Consider the following 13,346-nt stretch of genomic DNA (forward strand, 5'->3'; position numbering starts at 1 on the left):
TTGCTCGCTGACAATCATGGAGCCCATGGAACCCATTTTCCATCAACACGCCATCACTTGGACCGTATACTGCCGAACCAAGCGCACTCCGGACCGCCACGCGGTCTCCTGGTTGACCTACACGAGTTTCTAGTGGCGCTAACAATTCGAGATTTGCAACCCAATTAGCACTTTCGGATCTGCGTCGTCGTACGAAAAAATTGGGAGATTCTGCAGGTGAGGGAACCGTCCAACCTGATCCGAGATATCTAGATTCTGTTTTCATAGCCGGCGGATAGCGTGGGTAGTATGGGTAGTACTACCCACCCGAAAATAACCGAGTGGGTAATAACCCACTCGAAATTTTGGCATTTTCATAAATTTGAAATCTGCCACGTATGTATCTCGAGCACACATTTGAAAATATCGATGCACTTCCCTTTACTTGATGTAAAAGTGGGCTGTGTAACTCACGGCAGCTGTCCACATTACACCGGATTCTCGATCTACATTTCCATTTACCGTGATTAGCCAAACGTGATTTCAAGTCAATTAAATGAAACTTTTCGCAGTTCCATACGCAATGATCAACCATTCCATAGCCTGAGCAGGGCTGGCGAGGCGGGTTTTCATCTCCGCCAGTGCTATTAGGGGCATGGACGTGTCCCCTATGTGCTTGCTTTCCCCTCTCTTGGTTGGGTTTCTTCTGCCTCGAGTTGATCACCTCGCTTGCGTCAGCGACCAGAATATCCATAAACTCTCCAAATTCCTTAAGCGTTGGCTCCTTATAGGCCCGCTGAAAACCAACCCACTGCATTTTATATGTTACTGGCAATTTGTCAACGAGATCCTCCATCAGTGAAGGATTTGCCATATGACTATGAAGCTTGGCCGCTACCAAGTGATCGCACAGCTGTAGCACGGCTATGCCAAAGTCTCTCAGCGTATCCAGGTCCTCTGGTTTCGGTGCATCCAACCTGCAAACCTTTTCAATAAGACCTTTCACAATCATTTGCGGACGCCCGTAAAATATTCTCGATAATTGATGGGACGCACTCGGAGAACATCAGCTTAGTAGCGACCCTTTTTCCTTGAAGACACTCTCGCAGGCGAATGATGTTGTCCACATTTGTGAGGCCATATGTTTTGTTTGCCAGCTCAAAGCTGCTAGAAAAGATGGGCCATTCTTCCGGGTCCCCGGAAAATGTGGGTAATCATTCTTAGGCCAAACCTTTCTCGCAGTAATCTGACTCGCAGTCAGAGAAATTTCGATTTCTTCCGTTGTAGAGGGCGGCCGAGCGGATAGACGCGGTAAGTCTTGTGGGTAAATTTCGTCTAATAGCTTGTTTTTCCCACCTCCATCATCGGTTCCGCCATCGCAGTGGTGACTCAAGGTTTGCAGCAGATTTTTCTTCAATCAGTTGAAGTCTTCGTCTCTGTCGTTCACGTCAGTACCGTCTTTACGCATGGGCACACTGGGCCAGGGCCAGGGGCCCCGCGATTTTGGGGGCCCGGCACGTAGCATGAATATAAAACCATTCAATAGACTAATTTTCAAAAAAAAATGTAACTTTTTAGCATAGAAGCAACTATATTGCCACTCTAAGCATAATTGTATCGTGTGTATTGGGAATCCCATAGCACATGGGACAGTAATTTATTTATTTATTTATTTATTTATTTATCATCGCACATTATAGTTCAAATGATTTGGGTGAGAAACAGTCCGTTCGAGTTGGCCTCCTCCTACAAGGCGCCACCCTCTAATGGGCGTAAAAACCACTATCTTTTCGTAAGGTTAAATGTACAAAATTAAGTAAAAATACATGTCTGGTTTCTTATTACAAAAAATACATATAATAATCACAGTAAACACAATCTTCTTATATTGCTTGCAAATATTTTTGAGGAGTCACCAAACTAAAAAGCGCAATTAGCACGAGAAAAGGTTTCAATCATTGAAGACGGTAGTTCATGGAATCCAAAAGATGTCTGATGGAACCTCGACAATAATAATGATGTATCTCGTTTTCTCCTCGCTACTCGGAAATCTAAGCGGGACAGAAATTTAGGCGCATCACATTCTCCATTTAAAATTTTTACCAAGGTAGTAGCTTGTTGGATACTACGACGACATTATAATGTCTCAAAATTGAGCAGCTGGCTACGGTCACGATACGGTGGTAAATTTTGCGGGTCACGCTAAGTTTCTAAGAGCTAAGCCTACGAACATTTTCTGTACTCTTTCCAATTTTAAACACCAAGTTAGGTGATGCGGATTCCAAACAGGCGAGACAAACTCAAGGATTGGTCTGACCAATGTGCAGTATAATGAAGTGAAATGAATCCCAACTGGCGATTTGCTTTCGCGATTATGTTGGTCATATGAGAATTTAAGGAGAGCTTGTGGTCAAGAATTACACCCAGATCATAGACTGCATTGACTCTGTAGCGCAACCTTATCGATAATGTAATCGAAAATAAACGGATCGTTCTTCCTGTGGAACGTCATCACGGAACATTTGGCAATATTTACAGTAAGCTAATTCAATCCACACCACTTCACAAAGCGATCCAATAATGCTTGCAGTTGGTAGCAGTCCTCGGCTGACTGGATGACTAAGTACAGCGTAAGGTCGTCGACAAATATGAGCTTGTACCCGGAATCTAACACTACTGCTACATCATTAAAAAACAGTGAGATAAGCAGTGGGCCCAGATTGCTGCCCTGCGGTATACCTGATCTATTGGTAAACGGAGCCGATATATAAGAGCCCAATTTCCCACAAGGCGTTCTGTGCGTAAGATAGGAGCGTAGCCACAACGTAAGCTTGTCGGACGCTCCTAACTTGTACAACTTCTTGAGAAGAATTTAATGGGAAATTTGGTCAAAAGCAGATTTCAAATCGGTGTATACAGTGTCCACTTGTGTTTTCTTCTGCATGCAATTGATGCAAGTTAACGTAAATTACAGCAGGTTTGTTAAAACGGATCGCCCGGGCATGAAACCCTGTTGGTCTGGTGAGATATAACTTATTGTACGGCTGAGGATGAATTGATTGACAACAATTTCAAATAACTTAGATCCAGCTGAAAGATTCGTTATTCCCTGGTACTGTTTGATATTTATATTATCTCCGGCTTTGAACACCGGGAACATGTAGGGTTGTTTCCAAACCTCGGGGAACTTAGCCTGGTCAAATGATTGGTTGTAGATGCGAGACAAAGGTTGAGCCAAAGCGACGGCACAGCGACAGTAGACAGCAGCTGGAATCTCATCCGGTCCAGGGGAGAAAGAGCTTTTTAGCTTTCTTGCAGCTGCTATTACCATGTAGGGTGAAATTGAAAAGGTGCTTAAATCGGCGATATCTTGCGGAACAGTTGCTAATGCGATCATACGTCTCCCAACCTTTGAACGGAACGGATCGTTATATTTCACAGTGGTGCTCGGTGTGTAAATTTTAGTGAGTCAAGGTCATCCTTTGTTCGTTCGTTAGCAGCCGTTCTGCTGGTGCCGACAGTAAATACAGTACATTGTTTTCGCTGGTGCGGAACAATCGACGTTGTTTGCAGATAAGTTTTGCTTTATTTTTTTTTTTCCTCGTTTGCTTTCTTTCCTTTTCCCTACTTTTACTCTACCTTGTAATCAAATAATAAGACACATTCCCGTTTATATAACGCTCTGCCCTCGTGCTTAAATGGCCGAGGGCGAAATACCATCTGATGTAATCATGGAAGTCCCTGATCCCCCTAATACTCGCATTGCTCCCCGTATAAAGCAGTACCCAGAAGGTTCCTCTGGGCCATGGGTGGTATATTTTCGGACCGGAGAGAAACCGGTTAATATATTAAAACTTTCTCGAGATCTGACTGCTAATTACCCGGCCGTAACTCAGATAACACGTGTTCGGGCAAACAAGATACGTGTTCTAGTGAGTGATCTCGGCCAGGCAAACGCGATTGCTTGCTGTGAGCGCTTTACGCGGGAATTTAAAGCGTACGTGCCTTGTGTGGCCTGTGAAATCGATGGGGTAGTGTCCGAACCGGGCCTGAAATGCGAAGAACTGTTGGAGCACGGGGTTGGCTGCTTTAAGGACCCCTCTCTTGAACAGATTAAGATCTTAGAATGCAAACAATTGTATACCGCAAACACCGAGGGAGGTAAGACTACCTACTCTCTATCAGGCTCGCTTCGGGTGACATTCGCCGGGTCCTCTCTTCCCAACTACATCCTCCTTGACAGGGTTCGCCTACCAGTTCGCCTGTTTGTACCGCGGGTCATGAGCTGCAGCAATTGCAAGCAGTTGGGCCACACAGCCACATATTGTGGAAATAAGAAACGATGCGGCAAATGCGAAGGAGAGCATGAGGATGACTCTTGCGACAAAGAAACTGAAAAGTGTATTTGCTGCGGGGGCCCTTCACATGCTCTTAAATCATGTCCTGCGTACAAGCAGCGCGGGGATAAAATTAAGCGCTCCCTTAAGGAACGCTCAAGGCGTTCTTATGCAGAAATGCTAAAGAATGCTTCGCCATCTGTCCTGTCCGAAAATCCCTATGCTGGTTTGGCTAACGTTGAGCAAGAATCTGACGACCCACGAGAGGGAACATCTTTGGTTAACCCAGGGGAATCCAGGAAAAGGAGAAATCCAGCCTCCCCTACATTGCCTCGTAAGGGTGCCAAGGTGTCGTCCACTCAGAGTGCGCCATCTACAACCAATAAATCCAACGGAAGTGATGCACAAAAGCCGAAGCAATTTGCTCCAGGACTTGGAAATATTAATTCTAACAAGGAGTACCCACCACTTCCAGGGACATCCAAAACCCCAAGTGTCCCCTTTTTTCAAACAGATACTCAGTCCAGTAGCGGACTAATGAAATTTTCTGACATAGTGGACTTAATTTTCACAGCTTTCAATGTTACTGATCCTCTTAAAAGCCTTCTGATACGTTTTCTCCCTATAGTGCAAACATTTTTGAAGCAGTTGACTACTAAATGGCCCCTCCTTGCAGCGATCGTATCCTTCGATGGCTAAGTCATCGAACGAGGTCACCGATTCGATCACTGTTCTACAGTGGAACAGCAGAAGTATCCTCCCGAAAATCGATTCCTTTAAATTTTTACTAAATAGTTTAAAATGTGATGCTTTCGCATTATGTGAAACTTGGTTAACTTCCGATATAAATCTCAACTTCCACGACTTTAATATAATTCGTCTGGATCGAGAAAACCCCTATGGAGGAGTACTTTTGGGGATCAAAAAGTGCTATTCTTTCAACCGAATTAACCTCCCTTCGACACCAGGCATTGAAATTGTCGCTTGTCAAGTTTTAATCAAAGGTAAAGACCTTTGCATTGCTTCCATCTACATTCCTCCTAGAGCCTCGGTAGGGCACCGAACGCTTTGTAATATCACGGAATCCTTACCGGCACCGCGGCTAGTTCTGGGAGACTTTAACTCGCACGGTACGGTATGGGGCTGTCTTCATGATGATAATAGATCAACATTAATCCAAGATCTTTGCGATAATTTCAACATGACCATCTTAAACACGGGAGAAATGACGCGGATTCCTACACCACCAGCACGCGCAAGCGCGTTGGATTTATCGCTTTGCTCGACATCGCTACAGTTAGATTGCATGTGGAAGGTGATCCCTGATCCCCACGGTAGCGATCATTTGCCTATCGTGATTTCAATTGCTAACGGTTCAAGACCATCGGAAACAATCAATGTATCGTATGACCTCACACGGAACATTGATTGGAAGAGTTACGCGACCGCGATATCCGTTAAAATCGAATCCACTCAAGAACTTCCTCCGGAGGAAGAGTACAGGTTTTTGGCTGGCTTGATTCTCGACAGTGCGAATCAAGCTCAGACTAAACCAGTACCCAGCGCGAATACCCATAAACGGTCTCCCACCCTGTGGTGGGATAAAGAGTGCTCAGAGCTGTACGCGGAAAAGTCCACTGCATATAAGGCCTTCCGGGAAGACGGGTTACCCGCTAGCTATCAACAGTACGCGTCGTTAGAAAGGCGAATGAAGAGTCTAATGAAAGCCAAAAAACGCAGTTATTGGCGCCGGTTCGTCGACGGGTTAACGAGAGAAACAACGATGAGCACTCTTTGGGGTACGGCTCGACGTATGCGTAATCATAATAGTACCAACGAGAACGTGGAATATTCAAACCGTTGGATATTCGCTTTCGCCAAGAAGATCTGTCCGGACTCTGTCCCGGTACAGAAAACGTACCACGTCGCGTCTTCTCACGATACCGCGAACGAAACACCGTTTTCGATGGTGGAGTTCTCACTTGCTCTCTTATCGTGCAACAATAACGCCCCAGGGTTAGACAGAATCAAATTCAACTTGCTGAAGAATCTGCCTGACACTGCAAAAAGGCGCCTGTTGAATTTATTTAACAAGTTTCTTGAGGGTAACATTGTCCCTTATGAATGGAGGCAAGTGAAGGTCATCGCCATCCAAAAACCAGGAAAACCAGCCTCCGACCACAACTCGTATCGGCCGATTGCAATGCTGTCCTGTATTCGGAAGTTGTTCGAGAAAATGATCATGTTTCGCCTCGACAATTGGGTTGAAGCAAATGGCTTACTGTCAGATACACAATTTGGCTTCCGCAAAGGCAAAGGGACGAACGATTGCCTTGCGTTGCTTTCTACAGAAATCCAAATGGCCTATGCTAACAAAGAGCAGATGGCATCAGTCTTCTTGGATATTAAGGGGGCTTTTGACTCAGTTTCTATCAACATTCTGTCAGAGAAGCTGCACCAGCATGGTCTTTCACCAATTTTAAATAACTTTTTGCTAAACCTGTTGTCTGAAAAGCACATGCACTTTTCGCATGGCGATTTAACAACATCGCGATTTAGCTACATGGGTCTTCCCCAGGGCTCATGTCTAAGTCCCCTGCTCTACAATTTTTACGTGAATGACATTGACGATTGTCTTGCCAATTCATGCACGCTAAGGCAACTTGCAGACGACGGGGTGGTCTCTGTTACAGGGCCCAAAGCTGCCGACTTGCAAGGACCATTACAAAATACCTTGGACAATTTGTCTGCTTGGGCTCTTCAGCTGGGTATTGAGTTCTCCACGGAGAAAACTGAGTTGGTTGTTTTTTCTAGGAAGCGTGAGTCGGCGCAACTCCAGCTTTTACTAATGGGTGCAACGATCAACCAGGTTTTCACATTTAAATATCTCGGGGTCTGGTTCGACTCTAAAGGTACCTGGGGATGTCACATTAGGTATCTGAAACAGAAATGCCAACAAAGGATCAATTTTCTCCGAACAATAACTGGAACATGGTGGGGTGCTCACCCAGGAGACCTGATCAGGTTGTACCAAACAACGATATTGTCGGTGATGGAGTACGGGTGTTTCTGTTTCCGATCCGCTGCGAACATACACTTCATCAAACTGGAGAGAATCCAGTATCGTTGCTTGCGCATTGCCTTGGGTTGCATGCACTCGACCCATACGATGAGTCTCGAAGTGCTGGCGGGCGTTCTTCCGCTAAAAAATCGATTTTGGGAACTCTCATATCGATTGCTCATCCGATGCGACATTCTGAACCCGTTGGTAATTGAAAACTTCGAGAGGCTCGTCGAGCTTAATTCTCAAACCCGTTTTATGTCCTTGTACTTCGACTACATGACACAGAGCATCAATCCTTCTTCGTACAATCCCAACCGTGTCCGTTTCCTAGATACTTCTGATTCTACTGTATTCTTCGACACATCCATGAAGGAAGAGATTCGTGGAATCCCGGACCATATACGCCCGCAGGTGATCCCCAATATATTTTATAATAAATTCCGAGAAGTCGACTGCGACAAAATGTTTTACACTGACGGATCAAATCTCGATGGGTCCACTGGCTTCGGTATCTTCAACAATACTATCACCGCTTCATTCAAGCTCAATGATCCCGCTTCAGTTTACGTCGCAGAGTTAGCTGCAATTCAGTACACCCTTGGGATCATCGACACTCTGCCCACAGATCACTACTTCATCGTTTCGGACAGCCTCAGCTCTATCGAGGCTCTTCGTGCGGTGAAGCCTAAAAAGCAATTACCGTATTTTCTGGGGAAGATACAGGAGTCCTTGTGTACGTTATCTGAAAAATCTTATCAGATTACCTTTGTTTGGGTCCCCTCTCATTGTTCTATCCCGGGCAATGAAAAGGCCGACTCATTAGCAAAGGTGGGCGCATTAAATGGTGACATATACGAAAGACCAATCTGCTTCAACGAATTTTTTAGTATTTGTCGTCAGAGGACGCTCAACAGTTGGCAAACCTCGTGGAGCAATGGGGAACTTGGACGATGGCTACATTCGATTATCCCAAAGGTATCAACGAAGCCTTGGTTCGGGGGGATGGATGTGGGTCGGGATTTTATTCGTGTAATGTCCCGACTTATGTCCAATCACTACACCATGGATGCGCATTTGCGGCGTATTGGGCTTGCGGAGAGTAGTCTGTGCGCTTGTGACGAGGGCTATCACGACATCGAACACGTTGTCTGGGTGTGCGCCGGGTATTGTGACGCCAGGTCTCAGTTAAAGGAATCCCTTCGGGCCCGAGGTAGACCACCCAATGTACCAGTCCGAGATATGCTGGCAACTCGTGATTTCCCCTATATGTCCCTTATTTATACCTTCATAAAAACGATAAATATCCCAATTTAGCCCCTCTCTTTTATTTCTCGTTTTTAGAGTTTCCTCCTGCCTTGTGGAACCGATCAGCTCCAGAGTGCCACTATGTAACCGCCATCGCCCTTACCACTACACCTGCATAGAAGGAAACTGAAGCGAGAGCGACTCGAGGTCCGATGACTTTTGAAGGATTCCCCGCGGGTCCGAAGAATACCATCCGCCAATCCGGTACTCGACGACTTACTAGACTGAGGCGCAAATTTGATACGCTGATCTCCCCCCCCGCCATTCGAGCGAAAGTTGCAAGTTTTGCTCTTCTTTCCCTGTCTCTCCCCTGTCCTTGATACAACTGCTGCTACACTGATGCGGAAATAAGCCACCCTTTGAATATCTTGACCAAGCATAAGTTTTAGTTAAAAAATTCAAATTAGTATTCTGTATTCCTAGTTTTAAGATAGCTATAATTTTTACTCTTTATTGAAACTCTTGTCCTCCATCTTGTAAATAGAATTGAATCCCTAGTTTTAAGATTTCTGTGAAATTTCTCATAAATATTTGTTCCCCCTTTTGTGTACTAAACTATATTGTTAGTTTTAAGATAACCGTAAAATATTTCGTAAAATACTATTACTCCCCCTCTTGTATATCAAAGTGAATCCCTTGTTTTAAATTTTTTCATAAAAAAATCTTTTGGCCCTCTTTTGTATATTGAATCTTATTTCTAGTCTTAAGATAGCTGTAAACTTTCTTTTCCTTTGTAAAAAAAATATTTCAACATTGTAACCTCCTAGTTTTAAGATATCCAAAATGTAAAAACAAAAGCATTTGGCACCGCCAAGCTAACGCATTTGTGCCTATCAAATAAACGAAATGAATAAAAAAAAAAAGTTGCTAATGCGATATCGATTTCCTGATCAGATGCTAAACAGGGAGCAACGACGGATGCGAAATGATTGGTAAACAATTCAAACGCTGTTGCAGTGGACGACGCTGCCTTTTCATCGAGGTACACATTGGAAGGAACACTGTAATTTTTCCGTTTTGAATTTACAAAGTTACAAAATCCTTTAGGATTACTTCGTAGGCCTACTTGAACTCGTTGTACTTACGATCCATACAGAACAGCGTTGAGATTCCGGTATGCTTCACTGGCAACGTGAAAGTCGTGGTTCGTGGCCGGCGATTGTTTGCGATGAAGCTTGCGTTGGCATGCATTTCGTTTTCTGAGAAGGGCTCGCAGCGTCGATGTACTCCACGCCGAAAAAACAGGCTGTCGTTTTACTGGGATATTATTCTGTAAGCAGTCCTGAATTACTCGGCAGAAGTTTATAGTCATTGCATCTGCATCGCTGTTACCTAGATGCGTTGACCAGTCCAGATGGAGCAAATAGTCACACAGTTCGGAAAAATCAATCCTATGATAATTCACCAGTTGGCTAGCTGGAACAACTAGCCAACCAACTAGAACTTTTTGTTTGGCAAGCGATTTGCGGATGTGGAAAAATATTTATTTCTATGTCATATTTGAGGCTGTAAATGAACAAATTCACATGGAAATGCCCAAAAGTGACTTCTTGAGATCTTGCGAAGACTCGACACTATTTGGTCGGATTTGGCATGTTTCATTTTGCATGGTCAGTCTTAGACTGACACAATATCAATAATGTTGCTCTGTAATGCATCCGCCTTATCTAGAATAAACAAACCATCGTGTAGACAAACGTCATGAAATCCCAATAATAAGTTTGAAAATGGCCTTTTTAAAGTGTTTACACACATAAACCCTGACTTTCCCCTAGATTTGAATAAATGAGTCACGGCAATGTGCGTGCGTTTGAGGATATTTGAAGAACCTCGGACATTTGGTAGCGTAACCCAATCCGAACATTCCTCCTTCTTGATGGAAGCACTCTTAATCCTCAAACAACGTCTACTAACTATGAAGGTCAGATTACACCGTCTGGGAATACTATAGCGTAGTTAATAAGTCCATGACGATATTTGGACATCGGCAATGACACCAGGTTGTCTGAAATCGTCTTTGTTCTCAGTATAATTTAAATCCCACTTTATTTATAAAGTAATGTCAGTACGGTTGAAAGATTTGGCTTAAATTTAGAAAAGAGCTTCAGGGTGGTATTGAGTGGAAACTGTATCGAAAATCTGGGATTTTTTTTTATCCTACTACTACAGCTGCTTATAGCTTTTCAATTGTAGGGGCCCCCTAGCTCAAGAGTGCCCAAGGGCCCCGTGTAGTCTTAAGACGGCCCTGGTTCACGTTGGTCTTTCAGCCACTCTTGCGCCAACGCTGACTCATGCAATGAACTGTTTTCGCTGAGGTCTTCGTCCACCAAACGCAGTTTCTTCCAGTTCAAGCAGTTTTTTTCACATAATGCTCTTTTAACTCGATCTTCTGTTTTCTTTAATTGACGATCTCTATCTTGAATAATATTATCTTCCATCAGACATTGTTCCTCTTCCTTAAACTTTTCCTCCGCCAACGTGTGTTCCTCTTCCAATCGTTTTACGTCTAACTGATTTCGAGCGCGAGCGGATTAAGCTGTGGATCGGAACGAATTCGTGAGTTGACCAGCTGGTTTCAGGACACACGGATTCTTCAAAGGGGTTTCCGGCTTCGATTGGAGCTTGTCGGTTTTTGGAGGCTAACTTTGCATTTTCATGTAGTCAGAGCTGTGATAAGCTCCGACCGACTCGCTCACGCGATGTTGGTCCAAGTGTGCCGTAGCGACCAGCGACTGTTTCGCCCGCGTGTTGTTTTTGGCATGCCGGGTCACACATATATTTTAAAAACCTTATGTTCGCTCAAATTTTTTTTTCTTGGGAATGAAAGCTGATAATATATGCAACATTTTGCAATATAAACGATATGAATATCGCGTGAAGAAACCGATTAAAACTGTTATTGTTTGAAAAATTGTTTAAAAACCCGTTTTAATCCACCTAGTGGCGCAATTGTGCCTTTCTCATTTATCCAAATTACGATTCCATGGCTGGTTATGTTTAATATAATGGTGAAAATGTTTATTAGATATTCAGTGCGATTTACACATACGTACAATCAATCGACAGCTACGAACTTGAGTTGCTATGTGTCGACGCTGAAACACTTGAAACCAGCGGCGGATCCAGGAGGAGGGTTCGGGGGTTTGGACCCCGCCAAAAATTTTCAACTTGTTAAGAAATTTTAAATTAGTTTCGCAACTCAAAAACCAAATTTTTCACTGGTTTTTCAGACCCACTAGGAAGATTTATTCTAGAGGAATCAGAAAATTTTATTCGCGCAGATGGGTACTTGATGAGGGAAAAGCGGTTTAGGGAAGGGTGGTGAGTGATGGGGGGGGGTGCCTCTCACCATATCTCCCTAACTACGATCCTGTTAAAATATAGAAAACCTATGTAAGTAAAAAAACTTATGTATCTTAATAAGACAAACAACTTTGTTGAACATGCTACGATGTTTAAGAAGTTACGTTGAATAAAAGCATTTAAGGGGCCATTCACAAACAACGGCCATTAACTTCGTGTGTACTATAAATAGAGAATTTTGGTCTTCAATAGAAATGTTCGCAAAAGCAAGTGCTTTAATATTTCTGAACACTTTATCTTGTTTTTCCTACTTCGAAAAAAATTCTACAAATTTCCACCATTTTCGCGTGAATAATTTTTTGCGCGTGTTTGGCGAAAAAAAAACCATTGTGCACTGTTATGATTGTGATCGTTCCGGTATACCGAGCACCTTGAGCCAAACAATTGGAGCGAGATGATTTGATCTATCAGCCACGTATCAATCAGAACAATAACATCATGATCCACATCTGAAGCAGCGACGAACAGCTCACCCATTTTTGGGCGTAGTCCTCTCACGTTCTGATAGTAGATTTTAAAATATCTCTCCAAGTATCTTCTTGAAGGTTGAACGGTGGAAGTTCGAACAGCGGTAGTGGAAGCAAATGCCTGCAATTGGGGTATATTTTCAGCGAATTAAGGTGAAGATATGTGGAAGCCAGGAACGCATGCTTGTTGCTAAGCACCGACTCGCTTGTTTACATTGAGAAAACCTGGAATTCGAAGTGAAAATTCAAACGCACAAATAAGAGTTTTCGGACATTTTCCATCGGTAATCTGCACAGTGGCAGAATTTTTTTTTACGGGTGTTTTTGCAGTGGTGAGTGCTTAAAGTGAATTTGAAAAAGTGCATTGAAAATGAGATGAAGAAAAAAAGAGTTTTTCGAAAAGAAACCCCAAGTGAAAAGCGGTGATATTTTCGCACAAAACATGAACTACAGATGGCATTCCGTCAAACACTCGTGTTGATTGTATAGGAAAATGTTCTAGCTTCCCCAAGTAGCAGTTTCGTGGCACACCGGCAAGGTTAGTGTGTTGAAAAACGTATTTTTATATTTGCTCATGTCAGATACATAGTTAGACAGGGGAGAGGGGTGTGTGTGTGGCATAGGAGCTATGTTGTGGCTCGCTTGTATAATGTCCTTAAGAATCTGTATCTCCTAACGTAACAGAAAGAGTCACTGTCGTGTTCTTCAAGTTCCGCAGTAGAAAGATGGGTGTCGGTGGCGCAATCGACCTGATTACGTCTGTTGGCAAATTTAGGGTACGCAAACAGCTTCGGGAGGACCTATATCCTCCTTAGCTTTACCTGACCGGAA

The 13,346-nt window shown here is 43.6% G+C and overlaps 1 protein-coding gene across 1 annotated transcript in view; it reads right to left on the reverse strand.

The window, feature by feature from the left end:
• Positions 1-2,521: 2,521 nt before the first annotated feature.
• The window catches only part of LOC131688410 (uncharacterized), a 35,489-nt gene continuing 24,664 nt past the window's right edge, over positions 2,522-13,346 (reverse strand). Inside the window, exons 4-5 of the mRNA XM_058972615.1 lie at positions 3,060-3,388; positions 2,522-2,723 (exon numbers count right to left, since the gene is read on the reverse strand). Coding sequence (XP_058828598.1) covers positions 2,522-2,723; positions 3,060-3,388 — 531 coding nt within the window. The remainder of the gene's footprint in view (positions 2,724-3,059; positions 3,389-13,346) is intronic.

Source organism: Topomyia yanbarensis, chromosome 3, assembly GCF_030247195.1.
Source record: "Topomyia yanbarensis strain Yona2022 chromosome 3, ASM3024719v1, whole genome shotgun sequence".
In the NCBI taxonomy this organism is placed as follows: Eukaryota; Metazoa; Arthropoda; class Insecta; order Diptera; family Culicidae; genus Topomyia; species Topomyia yanbarensis.